Here is a 22,946-nt window from a genome sequence, read left to right as displayed (position 1 = left end):
TTTAGATTCTTAATATGCTTTATTCTTTATTTTGCTTAGATATAGTTTTAAGGCACTTTAATGCAGAGGCTTTGAAGGTTCCAGCGGAGAACTTCATTCTCCATCATGTCCCTTCTGTGTGTAAGACAATGAATGACAGTGATAAGATGTGCAATCATTGCATTGACAGTATATGTATTGTATGCAAAAAACAATATTATTACTGTATATACAAAGTTATAGACTGTATGCTATAATACACAGTGTCCATGTTGTTTTGATCATCAGTTCCAAGTGAAAAACCCCCCACAGAAATATATATGACACTGTTGCCTTACTGACCTTGGATCCAGCATCACGGCTCTTGGCTCTCATCTTGTTGACCTGCGACTCAGCAATGTCAGCCCTCTCCTCTGCCTCATCCAGTTCATGTTGCAGTTTACGGAGCTTGGTTAGATTGTTGTTAGCTTGTTCCTCCTGTTACATTATTGGTTTTGGTTAAGTATTTAAAAAGGTATGGGAGCAAGATATCCACCTGTAATATCAGAATACACCCATACTTACAGCCTCCTCTGCAGTCCTCTTGTAAGATTTGACCTTCAGCTGCAGTTTGTCTACCAGGTCCTGCAGACGGGACAGATTCTTCCGGTCCTCTTCAGTCTTCCCAGAGTTGAATAAGCAGAGTCATGCATTTTGCAACTGACACTTAATTAATATTATTGGACTGAAGTAGATTACATTAAGTATTCACAATATACCTGATAGGTAAGCTCCTTGATGCGTCTCTCATATTTACGGACTCCTTTAATAGAGTCACCGCCCTTCTTTTGCTCAGTTTCCACCTCAGCTTCCAGTTCCCTTACCTATGAAAACAATGTTACAGTGTCATAGAAGCCAAGCATCATGTCCACATCTGAAAAATGATGTGGCACTTACCCTGGCCTCCAGCTTCTGGATCTGCTTCTTGCCACCTTTCATGGCTATTTGCTCAGCTTCATCCAGACGGTGCTGCAGGTCTTTGATGGTTTGTTCCATGTTTTTCTTCATACGCTCCAGGTGAGCACTGGTGTCCTGCTCCTTCTTTAGCTCTTCTGCCATCATGGCAGCATCAGTCACAGCCTTCTTCGCCTTCTCCTCAGCATTTCTGCACTCCTGCACCGCCTCCTCCACTTCATTCTGAAGCTGAGCTGTGTCTCCCTCCAGCTTCTTCTTCTGGTTCAGCAGGCTGGTGTTCTGCAGAAAAGTGTTTTACACTTGAAACATAAATTACTCAGGACATATTGGCTAATTATTATACTGTATAGTGATTACAGATTTGGACATACCTGAGAATGCAGCAGCTGAACTCTCTCACTGACATCCAGCAGTTCCTGCTCAGCCAGTTTACGACCTCTTTCAGTCTGCTCCACCACAGACCTCAGCTCATCAAGTTCAGCCTGCAGCAGGTTGTTACGTCTCTCCACAATGGCAATGTTCTCCTTCATATCATCATTGGCACGGAGAGTATCATCCAGCTGCAGCTGTGAGTCCTGTTCAGAAAGGCGTTTTGGAAATATTTAAATCTTTATTTCAATAATTAAAAGGAGGAAGAAAACAATGCAGAAACATACTTCCATCAATGATGACCATCTATAGTACCTTCAGATGAGTATGGACTCCCTTGAGCTGCTTCTGAGCCTCTGCTGCCTGCCTGTTGGCCTGGCTCAGCTGGATCTCCATCTCATTGAGATCTCCCTCCATCTTCTTCTTCACTCTGAGAGCCTCATTTCTGCTGCGAGTCTCAGACTCCAGAGAGCTCTGCAGAGTGTCCACAACTCTCTGATTGTTACGCTTGGCCTGCTCCATCTCCTCCTCCTTCTCAGCCAGCTTTCGCTCGATGTCAGCCTTCACCTGGTTTAACTCAAGCTGAGATCGAAGAATCTTACCCTCTTCATGCTCCAGAGAGCCCTGTAAGAAGTGTCTCTTCCATTAATTTGCATATTCTTTGAAAATAAAAACAAAGCTATATTAATAAATAAACTTGAATAAACTCTCACCTCAGCTTCCTCCAGAGCAGTTTGTATCTCAGCCTTCTCCTGCTCTAGCTGTTTACGGATCTTCTCCAGCTCGTGGATGCTCTTTCCTCCCTCACCAAGTTGCTCAGTCAGGTCAGAAATTTCCTCTGTTTTGTGCATATTCATTTATTTTACTGTTTTTCCAACCACACAACCATAATTAATGTATATTAAAAGACAAATACTGTTTTATTATATCTTCCTACCTTGGAGATTCTTATTTTCTCGTTTCATGGTCTCCAGATGATCCAGAGATTCTTCATAGGAGTTCTTCAGTTTGAAGAGCTCAGTGCTGAGAGAACGAGCCTCTTTCTGGGCACTTTCCAGCTCAGTCTGGGCCTCCTCATACTTCTGCTTCCACTCAGAAAGGACCTGGTTAAATTGTATATTAAATTGTGTTAATCTTGGTGTATACAGACATTTATTCTGTACCAAAGTCTGCAATGAGTCCCTGCCATTTCATGTCATTACCTTGTCAAAGTTTCTTTGTTTCTTGTCGAGAACTGCAGCAGCAGCATTTGATCTCTCCACATCCACCATGAGATCTTCAATCTCACCCTGAAGCCTGTGTTTGGTTTTCTCCAGGGAGGAACATTTAGCGTTAACAGCTTCTACAGCTTCTTCTGCATCCTGCAGACGCTGGGCCAGTTTCTTCCTATTTGACAAGGACATATTAAAATAATAATAATAATTCTTAGTCCTTCTCAAAATCATGTCTGTGCTGTTGAAGAAGAGGTAAATGTTCTTACTTTGCTTCTTCCAGCTCCTCTGTCCTTTGTATGGCATCAGTTTCGTACTTTGTTCTCCACTGAGCCACCTCAGAGTTTGCCTTGGACATGCTGCGTTGGAGTTCAGTTTTGGCCTCCTGCTCCTCCTCATATTGCTCCCTCAACAAGTCACAGTCATGGCGGGCAGACTGCACTGCATGGGCAAGTGCATTCTTGGCCTGTATGGTAATAGTATAAGCTGTGATAAGTAGACTGTCAAATGAATGTAATGTCTGTCTGGAAACTGCATTAATGGTTGATATACCTTCACTTCCTCTTCAAGTTGTCTCTTGAGGTCTTCAATCTGCTGAGTGTAGGACTGCTTCCCTCTGGTCAGCTGGGAGACCAAGGCGTCCTTCTCCTCCAGCTGCCTGGCAAACTCACCTTTTGACAAGGGAGAAAATGTTCCTCTTGACTTTAATAAATATTATGCATTCAATTTCAGAGATTTATAGATTTTCTTACCATTCTCAGTTTGAAGCTTTGCTTTCTGCATGGTGAAATCGTTGATGATACGCTGGCTTTCATCAGTTTTAGTCCTGAATTCACTCATTTGATCTTCAAGAGTGCGACACATTTTCTCTAAGTTTGACTGAAAATAAAACACAATTTGCTTTTTTGTTCAGAAACTCTTTCACTCAGACATCTTTAACCATGGGATAATACTGGTACCAGCATAGCATGCCTTACAGTCTCCTGGGGTAATCTGTTGGTTGTACTCACTTTGGATTTGACAATTTGCTCCATGTTGGAGACCACATCATCCAGCTCCAGTCTGAGCTCGCTCTTCTCTTTCTCCAGCTTCTGTTTGACTCTTTGCAGGTTGTCAATCTGCTCTCCCAGGTCAGCCACACTGTCTGCGTTCTTCTTTCTCAGAGTAGCAGCAGTGGCTTCATGCTGCAGAGTGGCCTCTTCAAGGTCTCTGCGCATCTTCTGGAACTCGGCTTCTCTTTTCTTGTTCATCTCAATCTGGGCAGCAGTGGCTCCTCCGGCCTCTTCCAGCCTCTCACTGATCTCCTCCAGCTCTCTGGCCAAGTCAGCCCTCTGTTTCTCCACCTTGGCTCGGGCAGCTCGCTCTGCCTCCAGTTCTTCCTCTAGCTCTTCAATGCGGGCCTAAGATGTACAATTCCCATTATAAATGCCAAGTAAAATGCAGGATAATCCATTTAAATTAGCTAAATGAAAGCTGTGCTAATGTCAGTTGACCTGTAACTCCTTAAGTTTCTTCTGAAGTTGGGCCGCTAGTGCTTGTTCATCCTCAATCTTGCTGAGAAGTTGGCTGATCTCAAAGTCCTTTCTGTTGAGAGATAATACAGAGGGATCTTTACCAAGTGATGTTTTTCTTACGTTTGACTTGGCAACTCTATCATCAGACAAAAACATCACTTTTGGGCAAATCTAGAAAACCTTAAATTACGTTTAATGACACGTTCTTGCTTTCTGCGGTATTTGCATGTGGCAACTATAAAATGGTTAAGGAGCTGGCTAGGGCTGGTAAGAAGGTGAACATTAACAGTAGGTCCCTGACAGGGCATGGATTCGGTCTCTTCCATGAAGGTCTGCACCCATCCACAACCAACCAACTTTACTATCTGGCACGGCACATAAAGGGCACATTAATTCCTGGAAAACAATGCTGGGGAAAGAGACATCTGAAATGCCCTGCTTAGACTGTTGCCTCTGCAACCCAATAGTGATGGGTCAGTGGCGAACGATCTAATCGGCTTTAACAGAAAATAATGGGGAAAAACGGGGAAAAAATCTGGATCCTCCCATTGCTCACTTCAAAGAGCCGGCTCTTGGAGCCAGATCCGGATTTTTTCCTGTTTTTCCCCGTTATTTTCGTTAAAGCCGCATGATTGGTCAAGATGTGTGGCGGAGTCTGTATATCTACACTGACCAGGAGGGGGGAGGGAGGGGTAACAGACACACATGGCACAGTGAGCACACGAACAGGAGGGAGGGAGACGTGAGAGAGAGAGAAAACTTAGCGCTACATAGACAGAGGCTACACACTGGAAAGGTGAGGAAAATGAGTAACAGGAAATGTAGTAAAGTCTGGACACATTTTAATGTGATAGTTCAAAGACAGAGTGTAGACTGTGCAAAGTTAAACATTTCATATCGAGCAGCTTTTTGTCTAATTGAGATGGGTCTTTGTTTTTGTATTTTATAATTTTTTTTTGTAGCACTCTGTTCCATGTTGAGTATATTAATAAATTCATATAAATAATAAACATTTGATATAATGGATGTATTTACATTAGATATTCATTTTACACATAATTTGGTAATAAATTAATTCAAGCAACAAAAAATCTGAAGAGCCACTTGGGAGCCGAAAGAGCCGGCTCTTTTTAGTGAGCCGAGCCAAAGGAAGCGGTTCTCTAAAAAGAGCCGGAATTCCCATCAGTACAACCCAAACCTGGATAAGTGGAAGAAAACTGATGGATTGATGGAAGGATGGACTTCCTGTGTAAATCTATCTATAGGTTGATATTGTGAGGTGTGGAATCATTAAATATTGCATAATTCCTGGAATACTGAACTGAACTGGGAGAGGAAACCTACTTCTTCAACTTCTCTTCAAGTTGCTGCTTGTCATTCTCCAGGTCCATTAGGCTCTCCTGACTCAACTTCAGATCTCCTTCCAGCTTTCTTTTTGCTCTCTCAAGATCCATCCTGACCTTCTTCTCTTGTTCTAGAGAACCTTCAAGCTATTTCACAGCATAGAAAAGCAAATGTATTATGTATACATGTATAATACATACATATGTATATATATATATATATATATATATATACAAAGATTGTGTATTCTAATGAATGTTTATAAAGTTGTACTCACATCATCGACTTGCTGCTCCAGCTTGACTTTAGCCTTGGTCAGAGTGTTGACTTTATCCTCCTCACTCTGCAGGTCATCCAGCGTTTGCTGATGAGCTTCCTGAAGAGCTTTCTTCTCTTTGGTCAGCTTAGCAATGATTTCATCCAAAGCTGCCATCTCTTCAGTCAGGTTTTTAACCTAAATTAATATCTAATTAGAACACCTCATCTGGTTGAAAATATTCTCTATCAATGTTATTTAAAATACTTAGTTACCTTGTTCTCTGTGGCATGCTTTTCCTTTTCCACTTTAGCCAGAGTCAGCTCCAGATCATCAATGTCCTTCTTGAGTTCTGAACATTCATCCTCCAGCTTCCTCTTCTTGGCAGTCAGCTCTGCATTCATCTCCTCTTCATCTTCCAGCCTCTCTGTCAGCTCTTTGGCTTTTGCCTCAAGCTGGATCTTACTCTTGATCAGACCCTCACAGCGCTCCTCAGCATCTGTAAGATTATCTTGTTCCTGCACCAACCAATATTTTAATTAATGACACCTGTGAGTAAAAATCTGTGCAAATTTTAGGTACAACGAATGACTGATCTTACAGATTGGACTTGGATCTGTAAGTCATTCTTCTCTTGGAGAAGGGTGACCATTTTTTCCTCCAGCTCTTTCCTGCGTGCCTCAGATTTAGCATAAGCCTCTTTCAGCTTTGTGAACTCCTCCTTCATATTTGCCATCTCTTTCTCAGTCTCAGCTGATTTCAGCAGAGGCTTGATCTTGAAGTACATCTTCATCCAGGGCCAATTCTTGACACCCATGAAGGCACGCACATTCCACTGGATTACAAGTAAGGAATCCCTGGAGACAACATCAGTAAGCTTGAATCAATTTCTGTACCTTTTCTTTTTAGCTATGTTAGTAATATGGCTGGATTCCAATGTCAGTCCACACAAATATGTCATGAAACTGGCACACACATTCATGGTCACCAGAAGATAAATTCTGTTAGCTTAGGTGATCCCGTCACTTTTCATCTACCACCATAATTAAGTCGATTTCAATTTTGGGTATATGTCATATTTGGGTTTACTATACGACCAAATACCTGCAAAACAAATGACATTCCCATCATTATTTTTTGTGTAGTGCTAGGTAGCAAATATTAATGTGCAAAAACATCAAACTAAGGTGGTGAACTCGGTAGACACTGTCACTGTGAGCATCTTATCATGCTGAAATTAGCATTTAGCAGCTCAAAGCACTGGTGTGCCTAAGTACATCCCGACAGAGTGGTAGACTCTTTGTCTTTTTTTTTTTTTTTTTACAGTAAATGCTAAAAGTAACACACCAACCTGCGCTCAACAATTTTCTGGAACTCAACCCTGGCAAGTAGTCCTCTGGCTCTCGCTTGAATTCCAGTGATGATGAGAGCAAGACGATCATCTCTCATCTCTTCAAGAACACCCAGAAGACCGGCTTTGAAGAACACCTAGGAAAGAATTGTTAAAGAAATGTCATTACCTTTAAGTAAGTTATTTAGATTTTTTTTAAATCTTAACTCAATTCTTTACCTTTGTGTGTCCCAGTTTATACTGCTCATGGTCAATGTCCAGAGAGCCCAGCAGTTTTTCTGCTCCTTTCTTGTTGTCAATGAACTGTCCCTCAGGGATAGCGTTAGGATTCAAGATACGGTATCTGAAATAAAGACAAATATTCAAATATCATATCATATTGTAGATGAACTGAAGATTTTCTTTCTTAATTTTGCATTCCAGTACCTTTGTTTGAAGTCTCCATACTGGATCCTGTTGGGGAATCCCTTCCTGCAGATTCTGATGCCCTCCAGCACACCATTACAGCGCAGCTGGTGCATGACCAGAGGATTCTCCATCGCTCCCGGAGTTTTGGTCTCATTGGGGATTAGGCAGCGTACAAAGTGGGGGTGAGTTGATCTCAAGTTGGTCATCAGTTTGTTCAAGTTTTCCTTTAATAGTCAAAAACATTCATTATATGCAAAGGTGTAGTGCTAATATTAGTCTTGTTTTCTTGAAAGACAAACCAATAACAGAGGTGTAAAAAGTTAAAGCGATTTCACCCTGTGCAATGCGGACACAGTCTGGAAGGAAGAACCTTTCTTCTTTGCTCCCTTTCCTCCCTTGCCTCCTGCATCCTGGGCTGTATAAGATGTTCAAAATGTATCAATAAAGTTCATGACCAGATGTATCAAGAGGTTTTAAGGTATTTGAAATTTCATAATATTGTAAATATGCACCTGAATCTGCTCCAGCATAGCCAATGAAAAGATTTGCCAATACTTTAAGAGTAGACTTCTGGAAGAGTCCAACCACAGTCTCATTCAGTGGGTCTTTGTTCTTCACAAGCCAGTTACCGATGTTGTAATCAACAATACCAGCATAGTGACCCAGGGAGAAATGAGCCTCTGGTCTCCCCTTTACAACTCTGGGCTTTTGGAAGTTGGGACTTTTACCCAGATGGTTGTCATACAGTTTGGCTTTAAATGTTGCATCACTGGCTTTGGGGAACATGCACTCCTCTTCAAGGATTGACATGATGCCCATGGGCTGATGGAAAGCATTGATTAGAATTAATTAAATGTAAACAAGTCACAAAGAATAGCTTATGTTTGAAATCAAATGTAACTCTGCACTAACCTTCTCAATGAGTTCAATGCAGGCTGCCAGGTCCATGCCAAAGTCAATGAACTCCCACACAATGCCCTCTTTCTTGTACTCTTCTTGTTCCAGCACAAACATGTGGTGGTTGAAGAACTGCTGCAGCTTCTCATTAGTATAGTTGATGCACAGTTGCTCAAAGGTGTTGAACTAGAAGGAGCATTCAAAGAGAGAAGTTAGAAAAAGTATATATTACGGTCACATGTCCATAAAACCTTGTATACTCACATCAAAGATCTCAAATCCAGCAATGTCCAGCACACCAATGAAGTACTGGCGAGGTTGCTTGGTGTCCAGAGATTGGTTGATTCTCACCACCATCCACAAGAACATTTTCTCGTACACTGACTTGGACAGTGCACCAATTGAGTAGTACACCTGTTTTTATGAACAAAAACAAAGAATTTATCATTTCTGCATTGTGGTTTTCTGCATTAGCAATGGTCCAACACTTTGTGTGGAATCTCACCTGCTGAACACTCTGACCTTTGGTGACCCACTCATTTCCAACCTTGACCCTTGGGTGGCACAGGCCTTTCAGCATGTCAGCAGAGTTCAAGCCCATCAGATATGCAACCTTGTCCAAATCTGTGAAATTGCATAATTTATATATGATAAAGATTTTATAAATTGTATAGTCTTTGCAGTAGTCTGTATTTTGGAAGCTGTATTTACCTTCAGTGCCGTCAGCCTCTGCTTGCTCCTCTCTCTGCTTCTGTTTGAACTTCATGTTGCCAAAGTGCATGATGGCACCAGTCAGTTTGTAGATGCTGTTCTTCTCTTCTTGGGTGAAGCCCAGAACATCAAAAGCTTCCTTTAACCACAGAAAATTGTACATAAATCAAATGATAAATTAAATTTAAGGCAATGTGGTAGGTTATCTCAGTGTTTGATAAATATAGCTCTGTACTGTATATTCCTTACATCAGTTGCCATTAACTCGTCAGAATCATCAATTGATGCAACACTGATCTCTCCCTGGGAGATGAATGCATAGTCGTAGGGATTGCTTGTAATAAGAAGCATTTCTGAAAAAGAAAATGATTTTAGTCATAGTGTATGACTCATGTCATTTTCATTTAACAAATTAATGATGATTCTCACCCAGCAGTTCTGGTTTCTTCTGGGACAGAATCTGGTAGAAGATATGATAGTCTCTCTCAGCCTTGAGCTGATAGGTGACACGAGATTTTTCCAGCAGATCTGACAACATATTGGTATTAAGGTTGATTCTGGATCTATGAAAAGTCTTTATTAAATTATTCATTTATTGTGTACTTACAAGTTTCAATATCAGCTGAGGACAATTTGCCACTGACTCCAAAATGGATTCGAATGAATTTACCCTGTAATGAGAAAATGTTGTTTAGATGTCATCAACATAATGCAGTCATATCTGCACATGTACTCTTTGAAATGACCTAACTTACAAATCTAGAGGAGTTGTCATTTCTGATGGTCTTGGCATTTCCAAAGGCCTCAAGGGCAGGATTTGCCTGGATGATTTGATCCTCCAGGGTGCCCTGTGGTTTAAATGGATGCAGATATTTAGACCACAAAAGTCAAAACTGTATATTCATATTAATTTAAGTTTAAAACCAACCTTTTTCTCCTGAGCAGCATCCTTCTTGCCAGAAACAGCTGCAATGCTGGCAAAGTACTGGATGACTCTCTTGGTGTTCACAGTCTTTCCAGCACCAGATTCTCCACTGTGAATGAAATCAAACATGTGAACTGAACACGTCATGAAGACAAAACATAAACTCTGCTCTTCAAATTGGACTCAGATACGACTTTTATGAATTACTTACGTGATGAGAACAGACTGGTTTTCTCTGTCTGTAAGATTTAAGACAACGTTCAGCATTGGGACATTTTTCTACTTCTTTTTTTCTAAATGTTTGGATGGTGTCAGAGATTACAAAGAGGTGAACTCACCTGACAGCATGTACTGGTAGGCATTGTCAGAAATAGAGAAGATGTGAGGAGGAGCTTCAGTTTTCTTCTTTCCTCTGTAGGCATTGACCACGGACTTATCATACACTGGCAGCCACTTATAGGGGTTGACAGTCACACAGAACAGCCCTGAGTAGGTCTGTGGACAAAGACACATGAAACAAGTCTGTTTTTATTGGGCTGAAGATGTTATACAGGGGAGAGATCAGTATATTTGTGCATATTACTCACGTAGATCATCCATGCTGCATAACGCTCTTTGAGGTTAAACAGCACAGCAGGTTCATGGAGGAAGGTGAACATCGCCATGTCCTCAATTTTATCAAACTTTGGCGGGTTCTGAGGGTGGATATCAGCCTCCTTATGGGTTACAGTCTGAAATGATTTACCACAGAGAATATCTCAATTTTTGTTGTAAAAGTCTTCAAAGGTATAAGTTTGACTGCTGTGTCACAACTGCTTTCCCACTTACATTAGTCAGTGTAAATATCTGACATACTTACTTTTCCAAATTCAGTTTCAACGGTGACTTTGTCGCCATCTCTGGTGGTGACTGTGGCTTTAACATACTCCACCTCAGGGTCCGGTACAAAACATTGCCTCTTTATGTCAAAAGCGCGAGTCTGGGCCTCCAGACGCTCCTTATCTGACTTTCTCAGGAAGGTAGCAGCAGCCCCAAACTCTGCCATAATGGAGTCGCTGCTCATCTTGAAATCTGTACAGTTCAAATAATGACTTCACATACACTTCACATGTGTACAAAACAGTATTTTTTCCTTACATTGATTAAATATTTGTCTGAATGATTGTTAGTGCTTTAAATAATAATACAGATTCACTTTTAGTCTCCTCTCACCTGTGTTTTCACCCCTATCGCAAGATGGTTTTTTTTATATCTGTTGCAAATTATACAGAGAAAATACCATTTACAAACCTCTCAACACGTTACATTTATTTACAGTTAAACCAAGCAGATGTCCTACAGTATACTCACCCTCAGGCTGTCTGGTAACTTGCCTCCTGCCTCCAATCTTCTTTTAAAAGGGTGATGCCCCACCCTAAAAGGCACTGAAATTAATTATTCAGATCTTCATCAGATGATGTGGATATTTAGGTTGGGGGTGTTTACCTCTTTGACTTTTAAGGCTCGTAACAATTTGTTCTCACACTCCCAATAAGGACAACGTGCTGGTGTGATGACATCAGGTCAGCCATTGTAAATTTCACAGCCTTTGTTCTATTTTAGCCCATCCCTTCCTAATAATTTTATGGCCTATAATAATATGTAACATAGAATTGAATTGAAAACTGACTTGTCCATTTAGATACGTTTGCACCAGATGTCACAATGTTAAACATCCTTGCTGTTGACTACATTCCTGAAAAACATATGCACATATCCCTCAATTCATGCATGAGACTGAGCACATCCACCTGTCTTCTGCTGACGGAGGCAAGGTCGCAATGCTCCATTGTCACAAGTGAGAGTAACAGCTATACCTCTGACCTGTCTTGTCAACTGTTCCTTCTCTTTATCCTTGAGAACAAAGATAAACCTGTGAAATACTTCTTGAATTCTTTCTGACACTTGTGAGGTTGGTTTGATTGCCAGACCTTGCCCTCTCATTGTTCTGTGACAGGTGCTTTATATTTGTATAGGTCTCAGAGGACATAAATAAACACTTAAAGGCCATACATGGAGGAGCCACTAAATTAAGGTACTGTATGAACTGGTGTCAACCAAGAGTTTGCTCATTTTTATAAAAAAGATGGTTGGACGATATATATTATACATATTATATATAGGGTTAGGGTATATTACTTTAGATCATCAACACCAGTCAAAGCAATTAGGAAATATGTTATTATGATAGTAGCAACAATAACTCACTCACACAGTTTTCACAGACAAATGGAGGTTGATGACTACTCAGGAATAAAAAAACACAACAATATGAATAATTAATTCATTATGACTTAAGAAAAGTATTAAGCAAAAGTGTAAAGCTAACAAGACTGAAACAGATCCCTCAAACAGAGACTGTGGAGAGTGAAAGAGGCCCTGAGGTTTGACGAACTGTCAAGTCAAAAGGTTTTGGTCCTCCTCTTTACTCTCCCAGTGTCACATTCCTTTAGGGTTAAGATACCTGTCAGATTTTACTGTCCAAAGAAAGTGACAGATTACAAGGTGCTAACTGGGTTAATAGTAAGAGGAGTTTTCATTCTTTGCATGACCTCAACACTCCACTTGAGAAGCTCTTTGGATGTCGCAAATTTACACCTGACGATTAGCTGTGATCTCCTTGGACGGGAGGTCAACTTCCACTGATGTCTAGGGTGCTGGTCTCAACTGTCTACTTGTCTCTCTGCAGTCAGTCTCACACATGACAAGACAGGACTACTGTCTGTTGGAGAACACACTGTGGTCTCATCAACAAGGCCCGGGACCCCCACTGACACTGATTGGCCTGTATGCATTACATTAATGCACTTCCATTGTTTCGTTGTTGTTTTTTTGCAAATTTCTGCACAGTTTTTTACTCATAATATCTGGCCATTTTGTACACATTCTCTCTTTATATTTGTATATAGTGGTAGTTTTATCTTTATTTATATTGTTCTACACTTGATTGTGAATCTTATGCACTAATGCAACAAGGCAAATTCCTTGCATGTGAAAACTTACTTGGCAATAAACCTGATTCTGATTCTTCTAGTTAAATCAGGAGAGACTTAATTTTTGAATGAACAAATATATTGAATTGATATTTGCACAATTAAGATAAGTCTTTGGCGATTAGACGGCTTTGTGATGTCACTGTATTTGACAGGGTTAGTGGTTAGTACAGGAAACTCCCTGATGGAGTCTAGACACTCGTGGTGGTGAAGGAATGAAGAGAATGCTGAACTTCAGTTTATTCTCCTGACCTCTCCCTGGTCAAATATTTGAACATTTAAATTAAATTTGATTAAAAATGGCTGCTGCGAAAACCACAAATATAAAATGCATTGTATGTAACTGGAAGTGCAATTAGAAGAAAAACATAGTTTATCTGTGCAGAGCAAGAAATGTTAAATGTTTCAAAAGTTTCTTAATTTAAAGCAAGTCTAGGTAACTTTTTCTTAACACCAGCAACAGTTAGCAGTAGTTAAAAGAGAGAAGAGATATAAAGTCAGCAAGCTGTCTCAGTAATATCTATCTACATAGAGAAATCTCTACTGAGAATTTACTAACATGAATTCAACTTTATTTTGTAAGAGGAAGTCTTCCAACTCTGATGGATGTCCATAGTTCAGCTCCTGGAATCTGGGGCAAGCAGCCCTACAGCCTCAGGGGTCCCGAAGGCTCCAGGTTTACTATGTGGCAATTTGACTGTGGTAATTGAATTCATTGCCTAATTAAGGCTGCATCTTGTTAGAGAAAGAGAGGGTAAACAGGGGCCCAAAGCTCTTTTTTTTTTCTCCCTGGTCCCCCCCTTCATGGCTCCACTTTGTGTAGCCCGAGACCCTCTCTGGTCATCAGGACCCTGAGGATTTGACATGACCTCTGAGTAGCTCAATCTGACAGAATTTGAGTCAATTACTTCCAAAAACATGTTTTTGAAGAGTTGCTTCTCTGTTATATTTTTAATTCCGGTACTTTTAGTCAAATTTACAGTATTTGTAGAGTTCATTAAAACACACAATGTTTAACTGGAGGCACAAGTAAGTAACAGTTCCTGGCTCAGCCCAAGTTCTATAATAAAGAAAAGGAAGTTAATAAATTAAATCCTTTCTGATAAATGCTTTAAAGGTTTTGTACAGTTTGTACAGTTGTACAGTTTATGTTTGTGTCCTGTTTGCATAATTACAACTGACATTTTTTAAAAAAAGGTTCAGCTGTTTTATTACAGTTGGAATAACTTGACCTTGATCTGCTATGTAGGTTTGATCTGTCCAGAAGTGTTGAAAGGACTGCAGCTGCTCCCACCAGTCAATGACAACGATGCACAGTCCGAGCCATTTTTTTGGTGGTCGTTGCTTTTTTGCTGGTCCTTCCTTTTGTCCTTGAGAGCAAAGATAACTCACTGACGTTCTCAAGTGTCTTTGTTTGATTTAGCTGAACAGCTTGAGAGGTACATTTGGATCTGTGGGTTAAATAGCAACACATGATCTGCCCTTACACTGAATGTCTGATCACTGCTGTGCCGTTAGGTTCTCGTATATACTGTCAATACCAGCTATTCGTGTATAGTTCATATTCATGTGTCAAAAAAGCTGTTGTACAAATAGAAATAATAACTATGATCAGGAGGAGATGGAAAGTGATTGTTTAAGCTTCTTGATATTGCCTTTTTCTATAAAAAGAATCCAGTGGTTATGTTGTAGACAGCTTTAAACTTAAAGACTGCCCTCATTCTCAGCTGTTCAGTCATCTTCATGTACTCCACCTTGTTGGCACATTTTGTTCTTTGTGTCTCTCTCTCAACTCTCTTTCCTCTCGTTGAAACACCAGGAAGACCTCTCTATTTGAAGGTAAGAGAAGATTTAATACGTTTCCCAAATTGTATTCTGTTACACTGCCACACTGTAAATGTATAGTGTTTAGGTTTCAGAAGTTCCTGTCAGGAAGTTATGACTGTAAGTAGACAGAGACTGATTGTTGTTTCTGGTCAGTGAGGATATAGTGCACCGTTTACATGACTGTACGTGCTAAGATATGTAACTCTTACAACAATACTTTCTTTTTTCATTGGGATTATTATGGCTTCTGTATTTACTGTGTATTCGACATTACAGACAGGTCTCATGTCGACAGAGTTGGAACAAGTACTCTTTTACTTAAGTAGCAATAGTACAGTCCTGCATTCAAAACTTTTAAGTAAAAGTACAAAAGTAAATGCATCAAAATTCCCATTTCAGAGTAATGTATACTGTTGAATTATTATTGATGTCCATCATTGTAATATATTATATATTAAATATATGATATATATTGCAGAATGGCTTGAATCAATAAAGTTTTGTCAATAATACATCATAATTTATTTGATAATTTTGTATTCTTAATCTCAATCCACAAAGTAACTATCAAATCAAATCAATGTAGTGGGGTAGAAGTATAAAGTAGCATATCAAAGAAAATCATTAAGTAAAGTACAAGTTCCTAAAAATGATGCTTAAGTACAGTAACTGAGTAAATGGACTTTCCACCACATGTAAATACACATACCTGTTCTTTCAGAGGTACAGTTTTACTTTGGAAAGTGTCTTCAAAGTGTCGTACTCCATCCAAATCAATCTAAATATAAATCCATCTTCACAAAAAACATCTCTAACAGGTAAATGTCTTAACACCTCGAAATAAATGCTGAGACATGCATGTCAAAGTCTAGTTTTAGCTTTGATTTTTGTACAGTTGCAGAAGTTCAAATGATTCGTAGTGCAACAACTCTTTAAACAAAATACCCATGTCCTGTTTATTTAACCAGTTTTATTTTACATTAAATCAGGCTATAGAGTTAACTGCATCACACTCATCATTAAACAGATCATCAGTGTTGTCAGACATAATACTACTCGAGTCAAGTTAATCATAGTGATAATAATCAGTGTATAAGTGCAACATACAGAGGAAAAAACTACCAAAGGCTGACGGAGGAAGAAGCCATCAGCAAAGGTGAGTGTCCATCATTTCTTTAATGACTCCTCAACATCAGGGTCCAAATTAAACCCCTTCCGCTTTCCTCCTCAGGCACCCACACACACTTGAGAAGAAGAATTACCCGAGCACACACAAAACACACACCAGACCTTTTTGAAGCACTGAAACCGACATGCTTTGGTAATTCTCTTACCATGATTTAACTTGTTCCATATGCAACATGGCATCAGCCAACACTCAAAATAAAGAAGCTTTGAAGAAAAACATTATCCTTGGTGTGTGCTTGAGGAATCGGGGGGGTTAATTTGGAGCTCCGGGGCCCTCAGCTCCCTTTCAAACCTCATGGAGCCTAATCATCGGGCCCTTTTTCCAGCATCAATACACATTCAGGCAAAATAACAGATGACCACTTTCAAAACTTCTACAGTTCAGTCATTGACCAAAAAAAACATGTGCCTGGTTATATAACTTCTACTGTAGTTTGTTTGTACCCGTCTATTCTCTTACAGCTGAGACTGGTCATCTAGAGAGGTATTGAGTAACTATAAGCTTCTGAGGAAATACAGAAAAACAAGCCCTTCAGTGCTTCCAAACATGCAGGAATGTTGTGACAGTTAACAGCTTCACTGTTATTTGATCAGAGACATCAGAAAATGGAAAGTTTATTCCATGCCAACCCAATTTAACAATATTTAGCTTAATATTTAAAAATAATAGGCCTCTGGATAATTTACTGATTATGCTTAATAACAACATAAATAATACATAAATATTCCTGGCTCCAGGCCAGATTCATTAACTGGATTTACACAGTTTGAACATGAACACCTTTCTGTTTTCAAGGCCTCTTTTTTGTTTTGTTTTGATCCCAATCTTGATAATAGTTGATTTACGTTCATAAAACTGTCCCTTAAATTTGAAGACTCTGGTCAAATTAACCACAATCACCTTTAAAAAGAATGTTTCAAAGTGCTCTGCACTGCTTCTCCACTGCATAGTGTACTGTACAGTTTCCAGCCACAAGGTTTACTGTAACAAAACTCAGATGCCCCAAGAAGTTAAAGAAACTAAGTCTAGAGTATTTACAAGGCATGTAACACCTACAACTCCAATGGAGTCTTACAACATATGCAACATATGTCCGAGAACTCTGCTCCGTCCCTGTTTGGAGTGACAGATGGGAAACTTTTACCACAAGTGACAAGGAAAGTATACAAAACTGACCTTGCTTTGATTTTGCACACCTCCGAGCACTTATTGTGTTGTCGTACACAGCAAACACGACAAAAAACGTTCTATGCAGGTTAAGACAAATGCTAGGAATAATTTGCGACTACTCTCTGACGCCACATCTGGTCTGGAGTGTCAGTAGTAAGCAGCTAACATCTCTACGACAGACACACTGGAGGACTGCGTGCAGCAGTGTATGCTGGTGTGTCACATGGTGGGGGTGGGGGGGTGACCCCCTGTCTGGTCATGAAGAGATGGTATGAAGGATGAAGACTTCCCTACATGTGTGCGTGAACGCAGTGTGTCAGATCTACACACATCTGAATGGCAGGAAAAATGGCAACTCAACCCAACCGCCTGCGTTTGGAATGACTAGAGGATGATATGTTAGGAAGCTTAGAGTGTCTGATCACCTTTAAGTCTCTATATTGCTTTCTCCTCTGCTGCATGAACATGATCTATGTGAATGTTCTGGCTGCAAAGTGAATGATTTAAGCACAGTCCACTCTTTCAGGGGTCCTTTAAGTCTCTGGGTTGGGCGTGGCCAGCAGCGGCACATTGTCCCTCCTCCTCCTGCCCAGCGGGGGGCGTCTGTACTGCTCCCCGTCGGCCAGCGTCTGGGGCAGAGGCTTCCTCTTGCTCTCAGGCAGCAGCAGGATGGACAGCACGGCCAGCAGGGCCAGAGAGGAGTAGACCACGTGGTGCAGGAAGTAACCATAGTGGTTCCTCAAGTCCATGAGTGGGGAGCTGAGGCGGCCCACGCAGCCCAGGGCGAGCACTGCGCCCACACCACTGCCCCTGGAGATCAGGTGATTATACATTAATGAAAACATACCTAATATATTATCTTTTCTCATTAAATTCTCGACAGGAAAGCACATACACATATTTCCAAGTTTCAAACTATTCCTGTCAGTATAAAAACATTAATGAGAAATATCAGTTCATACATAGCACTATAAATGACCTGAACTTCCCTCATCTTAAAGCATTTTATTCCTTCATTTCCAAAAGAAGATAAGCTAAGCTGTCATTTTATTTTAAGAGTGATCCCAGTTAATGAGGATTTTTTCAGATGTCAGAAAATGTCTCTTCATTACTAATAGATATCGATGGAAATTTCCTCTCTGCTCCCTCACGATTTACTGCATTTTTCACATCCCAGTTCCTTTTGGCAGCACTTATGGGCTGAGCCGGCTCTTTTTGACAGAAGCCATTATTAACATATTCTAATCTTAGTATATTTTCACTAAAGCAGATGGGAGAGAGACTGCTTTCAGTTTTTTAATGATTTTTTCGACTGCAGAGCTGTTGCTGTGTATGTGTTACCTGATGATGGTGGGCATGATCTCTGCAGTGAAGAGGATGCAAAGGGAGGCGGTGGCCTGGGATGAGAAGAGACCCAGCACTGAGAAAATTGTGATGGCCGTCTCACTGAGATCTAAGGTGGAGGCGGAAGGACAAAACTCAGTTATTATGGATTACCTTGATGAGGTGCAGCATTTCTGTTTAAGATTTTCTGATGGTATATTATGATTTCCTATTGATTATAACTATTTCCAATTCAGAACACTGAGTCAACCCACCTAATCTTTTCCCTAAAACTTTGCCAGACTTCTTTCATGAACAGTAGACACAGACAGCAGTGAGTAGCCTCTCAGAGGTCAGTGCTACTGCCCCCTCAGCCTTTGATGTATGATTAAAGCACAGCACCTGACACAGCTTTGACTTTGTTGCCACTGCAGTGTCCTACATAAACTGAGTGTCATACTCATTTTCAGCCACAAGGGGGAGACCGAGACTGAGGCAACTGTGAGTGTGTTTCCACACCACGCTGTGGAATGACAAAGGCACAGAGGACGTATTTTTCCATGCACAAAGCTTGCAGGTTTGCTTTTCATAATGCATTAAGCACAACATGAAGTCAGTGGTGTGTAGATGATCTGACCACAAATCTGAGCTTAAAATCAAATAAACTAACTTTTACCTTCATTCCAGTTAGGATTTGATAAGGCAAGGCCTTTAATCCTAATACAAGCCTCACATAATGGTTTTTACAACAACAGGGGGTGACTTACGGGGAGGTGAAGGGGGACTGTGCGCACCTTGTTGGCAAAGTCTATTAATAGCTTTCTTTATCTGACTCTTTGAGAAAACAAATATCCTACTGCCAACTAAAGCCCACTTACACTCCATGAGTCCCAGGAGGATCAAAGAGGCCAGCCCCGTCATCGTCATTGCGAGGAGCAGGATGCCACGGCGACCGCACCTGTCTACGGTCGCCCAGAGCAACAGCCAAGCACCGCCCCCTGCAGACACAGACAGCAGGTACGTCCAATAGAAGCTGGGGGCCGTGCCTCTGACGTCACCTCGGAAAGAGCTGTAACAGTGACTAATGCCGTGAGAGATGAATCTGAGGGAGGAAGGACAGGAAAACAGAGAGTAAGCAGTCTTTTTAAATAGAAAAGTGGTTCAGAGTGGAAGAGTCATGACGAAATATGAGACCACAGCAGCAACCAGGTCTGTAAATAAAGTCCCAGGCACTCAAAGTTGCTGTGTTGTTAAATTAATGTAAAGAGTGTGGGATGACTTACGAGGTGAAACCGAGCACACACATGTTCTTCCAGATGTTCCTGCTGTGGAAGAGCTCAGGGAAGGACAGGTGGGGGCGTGAGGAGGGGGCCGGCTCTGAATCCAGCTCTGCAGCAAGCAAACAAGGACAAAACAGGCTCTCTTTTTAATTCACAGTTCAACAACACATGACCTGACCTGGTTTCTCTTCTAATCAATAGCTCACTGTCATTTGTTTTATCTGAAAAGAGACGGGAAGTTAAATCAATGTTGTTACAATTCCTATTGGTCAAATAGAGGTTGTTTACTAACAACTTTGAATACTGTAGCTGTAACAGGCTTAATACAAATAGATTCTACTGTAACACTTAATGTTAACCTCTCAATGTAGCAGATGTTGTTGTTTATTAATCTATTTGTTAATGTTCCTCCTCCTGTGAAGTATTACTAACAGTAAATAAGATATTGACAATATAATAGGGCTGTAATCAGAAATGTGAATGATTTTATATAATATCTATCAATTATATTTGTATACAGTAATACATACACAATACAAATTCATCAACAAATCTAATATTTCAAGGTCAAGAACGAACCTTCAAGCTGTATGTCTGCATGAGTTTTAAACCCCCTTGTGAATGACATGTTCATGTGTATAAAGAGTTAATAAATATTTCATAACAAACTGCAAAGATCTGTTTGTGTGACAGTCCTTTTGACTTCCTGTTTGGGCTTGGTCTTTCCCTTTTAGGAGAGAAGTGCATCACCAATTAGCACCTGCTGCTCCTCAGCTATATAAGCTGGAGGAGTCGTTTCTTTCTCTCTTCCCTGAGCATATGGTTTGTTGTTTGGGTTCGAATTTTCTTGGTATCGACTCACAAACACGCCAGACACTAGTGATGTATTGATTGACATACTTCATATTATCATTGTAAAATTGTTTTGTTAATTAAATATTTAGTTAAAGTCATGTGTTGTCTTCTACTCTTTGTCCTACCCTCGAGCAACAAAGTGGGGGCTCGTCCGGGAGGGCAAAGTGGAGAGGACAACATATAACTGTTGACTGACATTGATAAACACACCATAAAAAAAGTGTTTATATATAAACTGCTTAATGCAACATTAACACTCAACATTGAATGTCAGTCAAAACGTAGAAGCAAAGGTGTAGAGTCGACATTTGTGAAGATCACTTTTAATTTTAAGTCATCTGAATCCAACTTTAGTAAATAATGGCTCGGATTAAACTTTCCTTAACCCTGCTGTTCTGGCCCCCCTTTAACAGCTCAAAAAGCACACTTATCACTTAACCCAATTTCATGAGAATTTTCTTATAAACATCATTTTCCTGAAGTTCACAACAAAAAATGCCACTTTAGTCGTGTTTGGAGGGCCGCAGCTGTAAATGACATGACTGAATACAATGACTGTTAATATTTTCTGTTTCTATGATTAAATTCCAAAATAAGTCTTGATTTTCTCTTGTTGGAGTCACTGTGTAGGATAAGGTCATGTTGATTTTTATGGCCCTTTCTGTATTTTATCAACTTGTGTGCAAGTACAATTTGTGGTAAAGGGAAGGGTTTCCAAACTGATTACTATTACATATTGGGTTTCAATAATGTCAGAAGAAAAGGAAAAAAATGGTGGATTTTGCAATTATTATCATAATTTTTACACATACAGCAGTGAGATCTATGGCCAGGAAGTAAAGCATATGAACATACATTGAAAACAACATGTGAACTGCTGCAAGGCCCAGTAAATATCCAGCTCTGATTTTGTAGCTGCAGGTCATTATACTCTATTATAAATCAATTTAATGCAGGAACCATGTGTTTTCAATAAATCATAATTTATAATTGAGCACCATTACCTGCTCTCAGTAGCGGTGTGCGATAGGTAACCGTGATTTGAAATGCACTGTTATAAATAACCCATAAATAATGCAGCCTTCATAAACTGAATGCCCATTCAGAGGGAGATAATAAGAATCAAAATCCATCTCTGCAGACACACCTGTGAAGCTCTCGTCGTCCCTCACATCTCTGTTGGAGTTTCTTCTCTCACTGAAGGAGTTCATGTCTGCAGATCTCTCTGACAGAAGGAGCCAGCGAGGAGACTCTGGAAATACCCCAGGAATGCTGCAGGAGAGCAAAGACAGAACCGTTTGGCTTACTCTTTGATCTTTGCAGACCTTTATCCAGCACCATAGCTATTTAGATGCCTTCAGATTCTATTGCTGTAACCCAGATTTTGCTCCTTCAGCATGGAAAATAACCAATGTGGGTCGGAAAGTGGCAGAATTCTTCATTTCTTAATCCAGCTTTTCTTCCATTCTTATTAAAACCTGCAATTCATTGCCAGTAATCGTCTGTTAATCTCTGTTAATTTGGTTTTGAAAATGCAATGAAGGCTTATCTTGCAACAGAGGTCTTAGAGAGACCGGGGACCTTAAACAAAGTACCCCTAATGCATTCTGACATGAGCTAAAAGGCTCAGTGTGACAAGGGGATTGAGATCAATACGATCCAACAAAGCTTTCAGAAAGTCAGTTGGCATCAAGACACTTTATCAAAAGACTGTCAGGTTCCTTCATTCTCTTGTGCCTGAAGTTTCCCATAAAAATAAACACATGTGCACACTTGTGCCTGTACACAGAAAACAAATCTAAATATGAAAAGAAAATGCTTGTGATGAAGTCCTAAAAAGGTGAATACAAATACAAAAACTGAAGGTTAAACTAAAATTGAGCAAACAAATACACACACATACCCGTAACTGAGGAAGAGTGTTAATGGGGCGGCGCCGGCTCCCAGCAGGCCCCTCCAGGACTGGCAGCCCAGGGCGACGGCCAGCAACAGCAGCTCTCCAGCAACAGTCATCAGCCCAGCCAGCATGGTCCCCACCAGCCTCAGAGATGGTTCACACAGCTCCAGACCTGACGGACAATCACAGCATCAGCAGGTCCATTGTAACAGAGCCATAAGAAGCACACCACAGACTAAGAAGAGAAAATTTGATTCATTTTATGCGTCTTTAAAAGGAAAATATCAGTCATCAACTATGAAATTAATTTCTGGTATTATTCATGGAGTATGTCTGTTTGATGTAGCAGGCAGTATTTTTAGCCAAGCTAGCAGCACAGCTCTATATATGGTCGGTCTTTCAGTCAACCACTCTGGTCCAGACTGAGTATTAGACAGAGATTGCCGGGCCATTT

At 40.4% G+C, this 22,946-nt stretch overlaps 2 protein-coding genes across 2 annotated transcripts in view; both read right to left on the bottom strand.

Moving 5' to 3' along the window:
• Nucleotides 1-11,192, bottom strand: LOC127369759 (myosin-6-like). Its single transcript, XM_051411491.1, has 38 exons — nucleotides 11,132-11,192; nucleotides 10,779-10,990; nucleotides 10,507-10,650; nucleotides 10,258-10,414; nucleotides 10,131-10,158; nucleotides 9,923-10,028; nucleotides 9,750-9,842; nucleotides 9,602-9,665; nucleotides 9,424-9,522; nucleotides 9,244-9,347; nucleotides 8,995-9,133; nucleotides 8,789-8,907; nucleotides 8,548-8,697; nucleotides 8,299-8,469; nucleotides 7,899-8,208; nucleotides 7,722-7,801; nucleotides 7,405-7,610; nucleotides 7,198-7,321; nucleotides 6,979-7,115; nucleotides 6,229-6,484; nucleotides 5,903-6,145; nucleotides 5,649-5,825; nucleotides 5,372-5,517; nucleotides 4,007-4,097; nucleotides 3,524-3,913; nucleotides 3,266-3,392; nucleotides 3,066-3,184; nucleotides 2,783-2,979; nucleotides 2,505-2,688; nucleotides 2,240-2,405; nucleotides 2,016-2,140; nucleotides 1,618-1,926; nucleotides 1,305-1,508; nucleotides 916-1,212; nucleotides 738-842; nucleotides 544-639; nucleotides 322-456; nucleotides 1-114 (listed from the first exon to the last, which is right to left on the bottom strand). The coding sequence occupies exons 2-38, from the start codon at nucleotides 10,980-10,982 to the stop codon at nucleotides 94-96; spliced, it is 5,823 nt and encodes a 1,940-aa protein (XP_051267451.1). The 5' UTR covers nucleotides 10,983-10,990; nucleotides 11,132-11,192; the 3' UTR covers nucleotides 1-93.
• A 4,541-nt stretch (nucleotides 11,193-15,733) lies between these two features.
• slc22a17 (solute carrier family 22 member 17) overlaps nucleotides 15,734-22,946 on the bottom strand; it is a 17,952-nt gene continuing 10,739 nt past the window's right edge. The window contains exons 5-10 of the mRNA XM_051411501.1: nucleotides 22,499-22,664; nucleotides 21,743-21,867; nucleotides 19,744-19,849; nucleotides 19,339-19,562; nucleotides 18,479-18,590; nucleotides 15,734-17,947 (exon numbers count right to left, since the gene is read on the bottom strand). Coding sequence (XP_051267461.1) covers nucleotides 17,671-17,947; nucleotides 18,479-18,590; nucleotides 19,339-19,562; nucleotides 19,744-19,849; nucleotides 21,743-21,867; nucleotides 22,499-22,664 — 1,010 coding nt within the window. The 3' untranslated portion in view covers nucleotides 15,734-17,670. The remainder of the gene's footprint in view (nucleotides 17,948-18,478; nucleotides 18,591-19,338; nucleotides 19,563-19,743; nucleotides 19,850-21,742; nucleotides 21,868-22,498; nucleotides 22,665-22,946) is intronic.

This window comes from Dicentrarchus labrax, unplaced genomic scaffold, assembly GCF_905237075.1.
Source record: "Dicentrarchus labrax unplaced genomic scaffold, dlabrax2021, whole genome shotgun sequence".
Lineage (NCBI taxonomy): Eukaryota > Metazoa > Chordata > Actinopteri > Moronidae > Dicentrarchus > Dicentrarchus labrax.
Note: the sequence above shows the minus strand (reverse complement) of the source record. Positions and strands in the feature narration are given on the sequence as shown.